At 40.3% G+C, this 13752-nt stretch overlaps 1 protein-coding gene and 1 pseudogene across 3 annotated transcripts; both read left to right on the top strand.

Moving 5' to 3' along the window:
- Positions 1 to 3059: 3059 nt before the first annotated feature.
- LOC105664131 (histone-lysine N-methyltransferase SETMAR pseudogene) lies at positions 3060 to 11865 on the top strand (annotated as a pseudogene). 2 transcript variants are annotated; one of them, XR_013040631.1, is made up of 3 exons: positions 3060 to 6204; positions 6285 to 9006; positions 9403 to 11865. The product of XR_013040631.1 is annotated as a histone-lysine N-methyltransferase SETMAR pseudogene, transcript variant X2 (transcript). The 2 variants fall into 2 exon arrangements; XR_013040630.1 differs by having other exon boundaries at positions 9400 to 11865.
- On the top strand, positions 3848 to 6085 carry LOC143266618 (uncharacterized). Its single transcript, XM_076542037.1, has 4 exons — positions 3848 to 4495; positions 4606 to 4954; positions 5134 to 5740; positions 5854 to 6085. The coding sequence occupies exons 1-4, from the start codon at positions 3848 to 3850 to the stop codon at positions 6083 to 6085; spliced, it is 1836 nt and encodes a 611-aa protein (XP_076398152.1).
- Positions 11866 to 13752: the final 1887 nt, after the last annotated feature.

The following is a 13752-nucleotide window of genomic DNA, read 5'->3' as shown; positions in this document are numbered from 1 at the left end:
CGTTAGCAATCCGATATAAAATCAAATGCGAGTAGCTGTGAGCTATCGTTTCGATACCTTAGCCTTTCTTGGCGCAAAGTATAGCACTCTCCTAGCGGAGTTTCAGATACGAGACCGTTTGAATGGGGAGCCTGCGTTAGCTAGCTACTAGAACGACCCACGACCAAGTATCCAAATGGCGTATACCCGCTTTACCAGTCAAGTATTAAGAATCGTTGCGGCTCTTCACAGCGAAAACTGTTCGGGTTATACTTATCTGAAGACTTCTAGCTGGCTCGACTTCGAAAACTGTTCTGCGATTTTGGCGAGCTCCGCTCGGCCTTTTATACTCGCCAGCCTGGCGAATTCTCGGAAAACCCCCATAACGTCGAAATATAATATTGTCTTATAAATTCGTAATTAGACATTAATTGTACAAACGAACAGTTTAATTACATTATAAATATCGCATTCTACATTATGGTTTACATTTCTGATATAAAAATAGTAATTTAATAGTGTTTTAATAAAATTGCATTTTCTATCCTTTTCTATGTACTACGCACGACTTCTATACGGTTCGGAGCTAGATGTATAAGCATAGGATGCTTCTAGAACATTCCATTGAATAATATTATAATTTACAACATATATTGCAATAAACTAACGTTTGACTTTAATTCTGGATAACATAATATTAGTACGCTTGATATGTAGTAACTGATTTGTTTAGCTAATAGTTTTTGATAATTAATAATATCGCAATTGTAAAATGTATTTCTATCCTTCTCTAAGACTACGCGAGAATTCCAGGAAATTCGGGGCGAGCTTCGCGGCACGTAAACACATAGCATTGGGGAATTTTCCTTATAGAATTATATATTTATTACCGACAGTTTACTGAATTCTTATGATACTCGATTTGTCTAATGTCGCGGTCGGTAAGGGTGAAATACAGTCGATAATTGAAGAAATGACACTGCAATAAAAGTTTAAAAATTCTTCAGAGATGTTACACAAGTTTAGATAAAGTATTTTGGGGAGAAGCGGTGCTCACAGCTACGTATCTAATTAATTTGACACCGACTAAAACTTTGAAGGAAAATAAAACACCATTTGAATTGTGGCATAGTAAAAAGCCCAAAGTAAAGTATTTAAAGGTTTTCGGTTCTACCATTTATGTGCATAATAAAACTAGAAAAACTAAATTCGATGAAAAATCGTGGAAAGGAATACTAGTTGGTTATGAACCGAATGGTTATAAAGTGTGGGATGTGGAAAATGGGAAATTTGGTGTAGTTAGGGATGTAATTGTGGATGAAATAAATTACTTAAAAACTCGACCGGTGGTGAGGCTTGAAAGGGTTAATGAAAGAACCCGTGAGGAAACTGATGCATCTGACATACAGTCAAAATCAGTAAAAGTAAGCGAAGAGCCTCATAAATCTGATAATGATAAATCAGATAATGTATTAAAGTCGAGATTAAAAGTAAGTTCAGAGGAAAAATTAGATGATAAATCTAATAAATCTGTAATAGAAACAGACGCACAAAAGGAGTCTTCATCTCAAAATGATAAAACAGTAGTAAAGACAAAACTTGAACCTAGAAGGAGTGATAGGATTAAGCAACAACCTCCTATTTCATATAATGAAAATAGTATACAGTATGATCTTCTTATGTGTGCGCAATCGTTTGTATATAGTGTTCCTAATTCATTTGATGATATTAGAATAAGAGATGATAAAGTTAAATGGGAACAAGCTATAAATGATGAGTTAAAATCATTAAAAATAATTAAAACTTGGACTTTGGTAGAGAGACCAAAGAATACAAATATTGTAGATTGTAAATGGATATTTACTATAAAGAATGATGAATTTGGAAATCCATTAAGATACAAAGCGCGTCTTGTTGCACGAGGTTTTAGCCAAGAATATTTATCTGATTATAATGAAACTTTTGCTCCAATTGCAAGAATAGCAAGTTTCAGGTTTGTAATTGCTTTTGCGAATCAATTTAATTTGTTAATACATCATATGGATGTTAAAACAGCATTTTTAAATGGTATTTTAAAGAAAGAAATTTATATGAAAGTTCCTGAAGGAGTTATGAGCAAAGAAAATCAAGTTTGTAAATTAAATAAAGCTCTGTATGGTTTAAAACAGGCAGCAAGATGTTGGTTTGAAGTCTTTGATGAAAGTCTTGTTGAAAAAGGTTTTCGAAGCTCATCAGTAGATCGTTGTATATATATTTTAGATAGAGGAAATATATTTGAAAATATATATGTTGTACTTTATGTGGATGATCTTATGATTGCGACTGCTAGTAAAGAAACAATGGTTAATTTTAAAGGTTATCTAATGAGTAAGTTTCATATGACGGATTTAAATGATATTAAATTTTTCTTAGGAATACGAATTGAAAGAAGTAGTGAGAAAATAACCTTAGATCAAAGTGCTTATATTAAAACGGTTTTAGAAAAATTTAAAATGCAAGATTGTAAAGCTGTTAGTACACCTCTCCCAACTAAGCTAGATTACATAGCCTTAAATTCTGATGATAAGTATGATGCTCCATGTAGACATTTAATTGGTTCTTTAATGTACTTAATGGTATGTACACGACCAGATTTGTGTGCTGCAGTAAATATTTTAAGCAGGTACACAAATAAAAACAATAAAGAACTTTGGCAGAATTTGAAGCGAATATTAAGATACCTCAAAGGTTCGATAGAAGTTAAATTGAATTATACAAGAGGTAATTATACTAATATAATATGTGGCTATGTTGATGCTGATTGGGGAGGTCGTGATGAGAATGATAGGAAAAGTACTACAGGATATTTATTTCAATTATTTGAACGATGTACGATTTGTTGGACAACAAAAAGGCAAGCATCGGTAGCTGCTTCATCTACTGAAGCAGAATATATGGCATTATTTGAAGCGGTTAGAGAAGCTCTTTGGTTAAAATCGTTAGCAGTTAGCATTAACATAAATGTTTCAGATCCGATTGTAATTTATGAAGACAATAATGGTTGTATAAATATAGCAAATAGTCCAGGCAATTATAAAAGATCAAAGCATATTGATATCAAGTATCATTTCTCTAGAGAACAGATAGAGAAAAATGTTATAAAACTTGAATTTGTCTGTACAGAACGCCAGGTAGCAGACATATTTACGAAGTCACTGCCAGCAGCTAAATTCTTGGAATTTCGAACCAGGATGGGACTTCAGTAATGTTTTTTTTTTTTAAAAAAAAGAAAGGAAAATTTCCATATTATTTGTTTTTGAATTTTTTTTTATAAATATATATATAAGTATAATTAAGTATTTGAAATGACCTGATTAGGTTTTTCTGGGTTTCCCTAATCCATGCAACAAATGTTGGGTCATATGTAGTTTCCCAGAGAAGGCAAGGAAGAATAGTTCTTTACTAATTAAATAGAAATAACAATTTATTAAAGTAGCATTATGGAATCAAATAAACTTTGTAACGTGTTTATTGAGTTAGATTAAAACAGTACCGATTCATTTTTGAGGGGGCGTGTTGGATTATTTATGTATAATCCTTTACAAAAATGAATCGTTGAGAATCACTGTTTTCTTTCTTTGTAAGAATCATACTGGCACCACCAGGTCTAAGGGCCTGTGACTGTTTAGAGTCGAAGGCCAGGGTAATAAACATGGTGCAGAGTTTTTCTTTTGTATTAAGTGGACGCTAGCTTTCCCTTTTAGAGTCAGAGCGTCAACCTCACTTCTAGAACAGTTTTCAAAGAGTAAAGACGTTCTTCCGAGCCAGTATAAATAAAACAAGATAATAATTAGATAGAGGACTATAATCATTTACCCATAATTCAATAATGGTGAACGAAAGAATTAGGATATGGGCGGAAGAGGAGTATAAAATGGATATTAACCAAAATGGTTTTAGGAAGGGCAGATCAACAATGGATAATATTGGAATCTTGATCAACAGTATAAAGGAGAGTTGGGGAAAAGGAAGAAAAGTGATGGCGGCTTTTATCGATGTTAAATCGGTATATGATAATGTCAAGCATGACTTAATGGTACAAGGACTCAGGAGTATGCAGTGTCCGGGGAGAGCGGCGAGATATATAGAAGCATGGCTTAAGGAAAGGGAGATAGAGATACATACTTTGGGAGGAGATAGGATTGAGATGAAACTGAAGAAGGGCTTACCTCAAGGCTCTGTCCTGAGCCCGTTGTTGTATAATTTATATACGAGAGATATAGGTGAGGGCTTGAGAGAGGCCGGTGTTAGGATTCTCCAGTATGCAGATGATATCGTTGTATTTGTCGAGTTTGAGAAAAGAAATGAGGGGAAAAGGAGGATAGAAGAGGCTGTAAAGAAGCTTAAAGAGAATCTCGATAGGATAGGGCTATCTATAGCGATGGAAAAAACTCAAATTGTAAAATTCCTAAATAGTAGAAGGAGAGGAGGTTTAACTAGGGAAGAATTTAGGGTGGATAATGAAAGAATAGAGGAGGTGGGTGCGGCAAAGTTTTTGGGGATGTGGATAGATGGAGGGCTTGATTTTAAAAAAAGCACACTGAATATACAGTGACTAAATTAAGGAAAAGGATGAATATATTAAAGTGTTTAGGGGGAGTAAGGAAGGGTACGGGTCCTGAGACGATATTAAAGGTATTTGTGGCTGTTATTAGATCGGTAATTGAGTATGGGGCGCCCTTTTATCTGAATGATAAAAGAAATAGAGAAAGAATTCAGAAGGTTCATAATGCGGGTACCAGGATTGCTTTGGGGTACAGGATGTCAACCCCAATTAATGTCATGGAAACGGAAGCGGGTATTATGGACTTGGAAATAAGGGTTAGGACTTTGACTGAATGGTATATAGCTAGAAAGTTTTGGAGTAGAGATGAGGATACAGTGGGTGCTTTAGAGAATAGGATAAGGAATAGTATGGAGGAGGAGATTAGGGAGGGTAAAGATATGATTGTAAATGCGTGGAGAAGATTCGGGGAAGTAAAGTTGGGAATGAGTAGGAGGAAATGGCGGAGTACGATGCGGAGTGGAGGATTTATAGAATGGAGAATTGTTTAGAGTGGGAATGTGGGAGGAGGTTTGAGATAGATGGTATGAGTGAGTGGGCGTTGTTGATAGAGATTAAAATTAAAATGTTTGGTAGAAATGAAAATGTCATAGAGATACATACAGATGGGTCTAGAACAGAGAGTAGAAAGAGCGGAGGAGGTGCGGTAGTGATAAGAGAGAATGGGAAATATTGGGAGAAGGAAGGTTTTACGGCCCCTGCTCAGTGTTCGGTATATACAATAGAAATGACGGCTATATCAAAAGCGGTGGAAATTGCTGAGGGGAGATTCAGAGGAAGGGATGTGCTAATTCTATCGGATTCACTGAGTACGATAGGTAAATTGGCAAAGGACAATAGAGGTCAGGATATAGGGGATGAGATTGATAGGATTAGGAATAAAATAAAGAAAAGAAACTTTGAGATTGAAAAAAAGGGGGAGGATATGGGAAAAGTGGTGGTAGCATGGGTGCCGGCGCACGTCGGGATAGAGGGTAATGAAAGAGCGGATAGGATGGCGAAAGAGGCTACAACAGGGGACGCTGATTTTTGGGTGAAGTTCACTTTGAAGGATTTTAGGAGGGTGATAAGGGAGAGGAGATGGATTGAATCAACGGAAACACATTTGAGACAGGGGGAGTATACGGGAGGAAATATTTTGAGGCGAGATGGAACAACGTGGGTAAAGACTTCCCATGGTTTAGGGGGATAGGAGATTTGAATAGAGAGACCTTTTGCAGTTTAAGCAGGATAAGAGCAAACCACTATAATCTAAAATGGTCACTTTTTAGAAAATTTATGGTGGTAGATCCATATTGCGAGGTGTGTGATAAAATAGAGGACGTGGAACACTTGCTATGGGAATGTAATAAATATGATGGAAAGAGAAATGAGTTTGTGAATAGAATGAATAGGTGCAGGGTGAGGAGAGGATGCGATTTTTATGAAACCAAAGAAATGGGGGAGGCGAAACCCCTGAGATTAATAGGGGCCTTCATTAAACAATGTGGCTTAAAATTGTGATATGTAATATAAGGGTTATGAGCAATAGTTCGAAAGAGATACTATTAGGGGTACCCATAAGTAATCAATTATTTTCGCAAGATACCATTTCTCATTAGTCCTGCGACAACCAGACAAGTGTAAGCATACTTTTTTTTGTGTTATTCTTCAACCAGTTTGTTAGTAATTTATTCCCAACAATATAAATTTTTTGTTGTAGCCCTGAAATAAAATGGCGGACTTTGTACCTTCTGAGAGCCATATTCGTAATTGTGTGCTTTTCCATTTTAACGCCGGTTTGAGTGCCACGGAAACAACAAGCAAAATTTGCGACATATATGAAGATGTGTTGAAGGTCAACAAGTGTCAACGTTGGTTCAGAAGATTTGCTGCAAGTGATTATGACCTGTTAGATAAGCATCGAACTGGACGCCCAGGTCAATTCGATAACGACGCCTTAAAATCTCTAGTGGAGTCCGATCCAAGGTTAACTATACAGGAACTATCAAGAAGCCTTGGCTCTACCTGGTCCACCGTACAAAGGCATTTAAAAGAAATTGGCAAGGTACATAGACAAGGTAAATGGATTCCACACCTGTTGTCTGAGGCCAATAAAGATCTTCGGCGAACAATTTGTAATTCCATGCTCACCAGACTGAGCAGAGATCCATTTTTGTCTAGGATCGTAACTGGAGATGAAAAATGGATCCTTTATGATAACATAAAGCGATCGAAACAATGGTTGTCTGCAAACGAGAGACCTCTTCCAACCCCTAAACCAACCCTATCCCTGAGGAAGGTGTTATTGTGTATTTGGTGGGATTGTTCCGTTATAGTGCATTACGAATTATTGAAACCTGGGGAGACAGCTACTGCTGACCTGTATTGTCAACAATTACAACGGTTACAGTCCGCACTCATAGAAAAAAGACCAGCTTTAGTAAACAGAAAAGGTGTGATACTCCAACAAGATAATGCCCGTCCTCATGCAGCGAAGATTACTCAAGAAAAAATTAAGCAGTTAGGCTGGGAACTTCTACCGCACCCTCCATACTCTCCAGACCTAGGACCGTCGGACTACCATCTGTTCAGGTCACTGGAGCATTCGTTACGAAATAAAAATTTTAATTTCTTATCCGAAGTCCAAACGCACCTTGAGTTATATTTTGAATCAAGTCCACCCCACTTTTTCAAGAGGGGTGTTGAACTTTTGCAGGAACGATGGCAACAAGTCATCGCAAACGACGGTGATTACATAAACGCTTAAAAAATAAAAATGTCATTTCAAAAAAACATTTTGTCTATGAATGCAAAATAATTGATTACTTATGGGTCCCCCTAATATATATGTAAGTTTAAACACGTTTAAACTTAGCGCGCACGCCAAGTCGCACGACTACAGCGCCAGACACAGGCGGTGGCGCGCACGTCTCACTCGTGGAGACGTACCTCGGGCGACTGCGGAGGTTATGCTGTGATATAGCCACGTGTGAGATTAAATATATTAATTATTATCAAAATCCCGACAATTGTGTTGATTCAGGTACCTATGCATTGTATTATTTTATCGTATGTACCTTCACAACACAACTTATGTAAGACCGTAATCTATTATAATTTCAGAATTACTTCTGCAACAACACGTGTCGATTATTATTCCTAACCTCTCCCATAGCCCCTCACACCTAAGTTTCTGACACCGAAACTTACATATACATACAAGATATATATTATATATAATATATACAATTGTTTGTTGACTAGATTTGTATGTAAGTATCAGATGAAGACTACATCATATTGTAATGAACGCGTACTTATGTATGTGTATGTGGATGTATGGTGTGGATGTGATAATAATTGTAAAGCGACAGAGATAAAATATTGTGAGGAGGAGCGGGGAGGAAAAGCTGTGAGCTTAAGCCATGAAGTGAATAGGTGTAGAAGTAAGACCGAGTGTGAACAGGGGAAAATCCTGAGTGAGATAGTGGGGGAGACAAGATGGCGACGATGGAGTAAGACGCGTTCCTATTGTGCTCTGTGATTTTTTTTGATTTTCTTGAGTTCCGATTGGTCTGTTCTGGACAATTGTGTAGAGATAGGTTTATAAGAGTTTGTTAGTTTATTTTACTGTTTGGTAGTAAGTAAGAATAAATTACAATATAAGAAAGAGTGGAAGAAAATAACGTGGGCCTCCTGGTTGGCCAAGAACCAGGAACAGAAACATAGAAAGGATAAGGGAGACAAGGAGAGAGAGAAGGAAAGTGGAGGGAGGAAAAGAAACGGAAGAATGGGAAGATGCGATGAGTGGTGATGAAGGTAAAGGCGAAAAGGTGACTACGATGAGCATGGAAGGAGAGGAGGGAATTTGCCCGGATGAAGGAAAAGAGAATACAAGCTTATTGAAAAGCTTAAAGAAGGACTGGGCACTGGAGTACCTGGCCGAGGAGGAAAAGGCTGTCTTGGACGCTTCGAAAAGGGAGTGTATGGAAGGTGCGAAGCAGGAGGAAGAAAAGGAGGGAAGAAATAGGGATAAGATGGAGGTGGAAGAGAGAAAGAAGAGAGCTAGGGAAATGGAAGAGGAGAGCGAGGAGTCGGAGGAGGGAGTCAGGAAGGAGAAGAGAAGAATCAGAGAGGTGGGAGGAAGTGACGTAGTGTCGGTTCTAAGTGAATTGGCCAATGAGGTGATCGTATCGGATGGGGAAGGTGAGTTCGATTCGGTAAGGTTGGTAACAGTGACAACTCCAGCGACCCCCGATACGGTGCGGGAGCGTGGGGAAACGGAAAAGGACGCTCTATTTGCGCAGAACAACGGCCATTTTGAAGCCGAGTGAAGTACAGTGAACATCGTAACAGAAGAAAACAAAGAACGCGAGGACGTTAAAACAACTGAGGGTGGAAAAGACAATCGGACGGAAGTCGCAATCTACAATAGCAATAAGGTAGTAGTAGTATTAGACGATAAGATAGGGGATAAGGGGGAATTAGAAAGAATAAGTAAGAATAACGAAGAGTGCGTGCGTGAAACGCAACACGTGGTTGAGAACAATGGGGGGGGGGGGGGGGGGGGGGGGACGAATAGAAATAAGGACTTTAAAGCTAGAGAAAATGAAAAGAAGGAAGAGAATGATAAATTCCAAAAAAAGAAAAAAGAAGAAGTTATAGATTTGTATGAGGAAGACGTAGCTGGGGGGGGGGGGGGGGGGATATTTAGTATGCTGTGCACTTAAGGTGACCGGGAAAAACAAAACGAAAAGGAACAATCTTATAAAAATTTATAGAATGGTGCAGGGAACCGGGGTTAACATAAAATCAATTAGGATGGTTGGTTTTAGCAGGGCCGAGGTTACAACCAGAAGCAGACAGGAGGCGAATAACCTGCTAAAGCGTTATTGCAAGAGAGAAGAGAGATTTACGACGTTCTTGCCGAGAAGAATGAAGTACAGGAGGGGAATAATCTTCGAATGGGAAGATTCGGTGGATGAGCTAAAGGAGGAAGCAACACCCGGACAAGGAGACTATGTGCTAGAGAGGATGAGAAGGAGAAGAATTATTGATGGAAAGGTGACGTATGAGGCAATGAGGGCAATTATGATCGTCTTTAAGGGGAGCGTTCTGCCTACAAGGTTACTCATAGGGCAGGGCCACGTGGGGATAAAAATCGAGCCCTTCGTGGAACCAGTGAAGCAATGTTATCGCTGTCTGAAGTTTGGGCATGTGCAGGCGACGTGCAAGGAGCAAGTAAGGAAATGTGCTGTGTGTGGGGACAAAGAACATGGACAGTGCAATAAAGACCCAAAATGTGTTAATTGTGGAGGCAGTCATGGTTCTCTGTCAAGGGGGTGTTGGATGTGGCAGAGGGAGGCCGCAATTAGGAAGGTCATGGCCTTCCGGAATGTTGAGTTTGACACGGCAAGAGGGATCGTAGCAAGATCTTTGGGTGACAGAGAAGTGGATAGAGTGGGAGGACTAGACGGAGGCGATGACGGAGGAAGTAGAGATTACCCGGCGTTAATACAAAGGGAAAAAAGGGAAATCTGGGAGGAAAAAGAAATCCCAATAGAGAGAGAGTTGGAGAATGTAAGGAGAGGAAGGGAAGAGTTGAATGGAAGCAGAGGAGGAAATCGAGGCAGAGAAAGCTTCAGTGACGTCGTAAGGAGAGGAAGAAGCGGGGAGAGAAAATCGACTATCCCTGCAGGGATGGAATAAGAAAGGGTAGACGAGGAGGACGAAGAGGAAGAAGGAGCGGTGGGCTGGAACCTAGCTCCAAAGGGAAAGAAGGGAGGTAGGCCCGCATGCTTTAATAGCAAAACGGACCTAATCAAAATAAATAATCGATACGTTTGCCTGGAGTGCAAAGAAAAGACAGAAAGGAATGGGAAGGTACTGGAAGACATTCCCTTCCCACACGAAATGGTGAGAGGAGAGAGATCTGAGGAAGATAGAGAAGAAAGGGAACGGGTGTCCTCGGGCGAAGAGGGAAATAAGGGAGAAGAGAGAAGGGATGAAGAGAAAAAGAAACAGAAAAACCTGGAGTTGGAGAAAAGACAAAGAATGGAGGAGGAGGAGACAATGAAGGAGTTTATTAACTTCTTACATGAAAAAAATATGGAGGGAAGATTTGAGGAAATACTAAAGGAGAGTAGAGGGAAGAAACACAGGGCAAAATCCCCCGAAGAAGAGGAGGACTGGAACGCGGTAGTAACCCCCCCGTTTGACATCTATATTGACCCGAAGACAAGAGAAAGAGTAAGAAGGAGAGCCGAAAAAAGAAACAGAGAAGCGGAGATAAGAAAAGTAAGGGAAGGAAAATCCAGTGAATGGATATTATGGACGGAGAGGCAGAGGAGAGATAAAGAAGAAATGGAAAGAGTGTTGAAGCTTTGGAAGGAGGAAGCAAAACAGGCAGAATCGCAGGAAGGAAGGAGGGAGGTGACGGAGAAAGGAAATGAGTTGGTGCAAATGGAGAATGAAAAGAGAAATGGGAGGATAGAAAAAGAGCAAACAGAGGGAGTAGAGAAGGAAGAACAAACAAAAGAAAAATGGTGAAAGGGAGAAAAATGGATAAGAGAAGTAATAGAAGAAGAGGAGAGGAAGAGGAGAAGAGGGACAACGACAGGAAGAAGAGAAGAATAAGTGTTAGAGAGAGTGAAAAGAGCTTAAAAGTGAAATGTGGAATGGTGAGATTAGTATATAAGTGGGAAATTGATAAAAAAGAGTTAATAGAATACGGAAAGCTCTTAAAAGACCGATTAAAAAAGGACTTTTCTAAATGGACTTATAGACATAGATATAGTTTAGGCTTAAGACAAAGACACTTAATTGTTAAGGGAAAAGTAGGTTTTAAGGAGGCGAAAGCAGATTGCGAGACGCAGTTATTTTTGTTATTTTTATGTTTAATTTGGTTTTGTTTTCCAGTTTTGTTTTATGTTCATTCATTAACCTTTGAGAGTAGAAGTATTTTAATCAACACGACCAAAACGGTAAAGCAGTATTATGTTTATGTTAAGCGTAATAAGTACAACGAAAGATCTGTGTGGGATGAATGGGAAAGACAAACATTTTTAATTTTTGTTTTTGTTTTTGTTTCGTTATACTTTTTTGACGGTAGATTGAAAGGTTACAGAGGTGCCTTAAAGTTTGTGATGTATGGACAGTCTAGGGTGCTTTTAGATATACGAATGTATTATAAAGCAAATATTTTATTTTCTGATAAGTATAGAGAACATACGTTGGACGAAGGTCGAATAAGACTGATTGTTGGTACAAAGTTTTTTAATAATATAAAGTTTTTAATATTATGCGAGTTTTATGTATACTTACGTTATATGTTTTTATGTGATTGTATATTAGTAAGTAAGAAATCCTGGGGGGCCCTAGAGGGGGGGAAGTAATAGGAACAACGGTAGCGTCACGAAATATAAAGGGGGGAGCAAAAGGGAAAATATTGGGAATAGGAAAGGGATGAGGTGTGGAGTATGGAATGCAAGGAGTATGAGGAATAAGAGGGAGGAGATAAGGAGAGTGGGACACCATTAGGGGGCGACAATGGGGACCGAGTGGGATTGGCGGGAGAGAAGAAGGAGAGAATATGAGACACGATCGATCGAACTACTCAAACTTGCAAAGGAGGAAACCGGTGTCAGCCTGGTCATAGCACCATTAGGGGGCACAAAACGGGGACCGACTGAGCGGGGGAGAGGAGGGAGAGAGATTAAACTGAGCAGAGGATCCTTCTGATCAACTGCTGATTCAATTAGGGACCCAGTCGTCAGCCTGGTCATAGCACCATTAGGGGGCGACAATGGGGACCGAGGGGATCGGCGGGAGAGAAGAAGGAGGAAACATAAGGAAATTTGGCTGGCGCCTAAACGGCGGCAACAAATGAAAGCAGCAACAATGGCGGGCAACGCTATGAGCGACCCGAAGGCTTGGCAGACTTTTTGATCGGAAAGTACTGGAACGAGGAACTTGAACGTCAGCCTGGTCACAGCACCATTAGGGGACGGATTGAGAACCGAGGGAAAGTGCTGGAAGAGAGAAAAGAAATAAATACCGAGAGCAATGGGCTCATGTAGCGTTGTGGAGAAAGACTGGGGCGAAGTAGGAACAAAAGGGGAAAAGCGGGCAGCGAAAAGGGGAAAAAGAGATAAGCGGAGTCCTAAGCGAGAAGCGGAAGTCGAAATTAGGCGCGGGGCGGAAACGCAATCATGCGAGCAAATATCAACGAATTTGCGCAGGGGGCGGGGATGAGAGGAATATTAGAATACGTTACACATATATTATGTCATACTATATATTTATACTCTATATGTATATTTTACGTGTCACTTATTACATATTTATCTATCTGCTGTTATTTACATACTTATTCATTATATTACTTCATTAGGTCTAACAGCGACGGTATTAGTATTGATTACGCACACAGGGAATCGCATATGAACAAATAGGGGGAGCAGGAAAGAAACAGCGCGGGGGGGGGGGGGGCCGAAACAGAGGCAAGAGTAGAAACGAATAGCGTTAATTAGGCATAGGGAAGGAAAGATTGTAAAGCGCGGAGATATCTACCTATTAATCGACGATCGAGGGGGCGGGGATCTGGGGCGGGGGCGGAAATACGGAAACGAAATATGAGCGACAGGCAACACGCAGGGGATAGGCAGTAGAAAATAGACTACAGATCGGCACTTAGGTGGGAAATGGTGGGGAGAGGTCGCGGTTTTTTGCCGTATGTTCGAGCCCACCGGGAGGCGGTGCCGAGGGGGCGTTACAAGGTCAGCTGGAGGTCAGCGCATTTTGCCCGGGAGCCTCCCCTAGATCTTGACGCAGCCCCTAGGACCAAAACCCTTTGGTTGAGAGCATCCATTCCCCACATATGGAACACATACGCGAGGGGTGGGGGGCGAGGGGGAGGGGGGTAGTCTTTCTTCCACAACTGCGAGCGATGGCCTAGTCCAGGTACACTATGCCTCGTCCGGTAAGGAAGCCTGGCGGGTTGCCGCCAACCCCCGCGTAGCGGGGGCGGGAGACAGTTTTAGTGAGTAGGCCGTGGAAACCGCCCCTCTTCTAGGGGCGCCGGAAGCGGGAGTCTCACACTATCTGGGCTATCTTCCCAGATGTCCGTTACTGGATTTCTGTCTTCCTAAATAAAAGAAAAAAAAAAAAAAAAAAGATAAGGAGAGTGG

Source organism: Megachile rotundata, chromosome 2, assembly GCF_050947335.1.
Source record: "Megachile rotundata isolate GNS110a chromosome 2, iyMegRotu1, whole genome shotgun sequence".
NCBI classification, from domain to species: Eukaryota; Metazoa; Arthropoda; class Insecta; order Hymenoptera; family Megachilidae; genus Megachile; species Megachile rotundata.
This window is presented reverse-complemented; position numbering and strand designations above follow the sequence as displayed.

Excerpts from the sequence above, each read along its gene's own strand:
- LOC143266618 (XM_076542037.1), top strand. The coding sequence starts at position 3,848 with ATGGTGAACGAAAGAATTAGGATATGGGCGGAAGAGGAGTATAAAATG. Across the intron at positions 4,496-4,605 it reads ATAATGAAAGAATAGAGGAG|TGTTTAGGGGGAGTAAGGAA; the intron begins GTGGGTGCGGCA and ends AATATATTAAAG. Across the intron at positions 4,955-5,133 it reads GGAGGAGGAGATTAGGGAGG|AGATTAAAATTAAAATGTTT; the intron begins GTAAAGATATGA and ends CGTTGTTGATAG.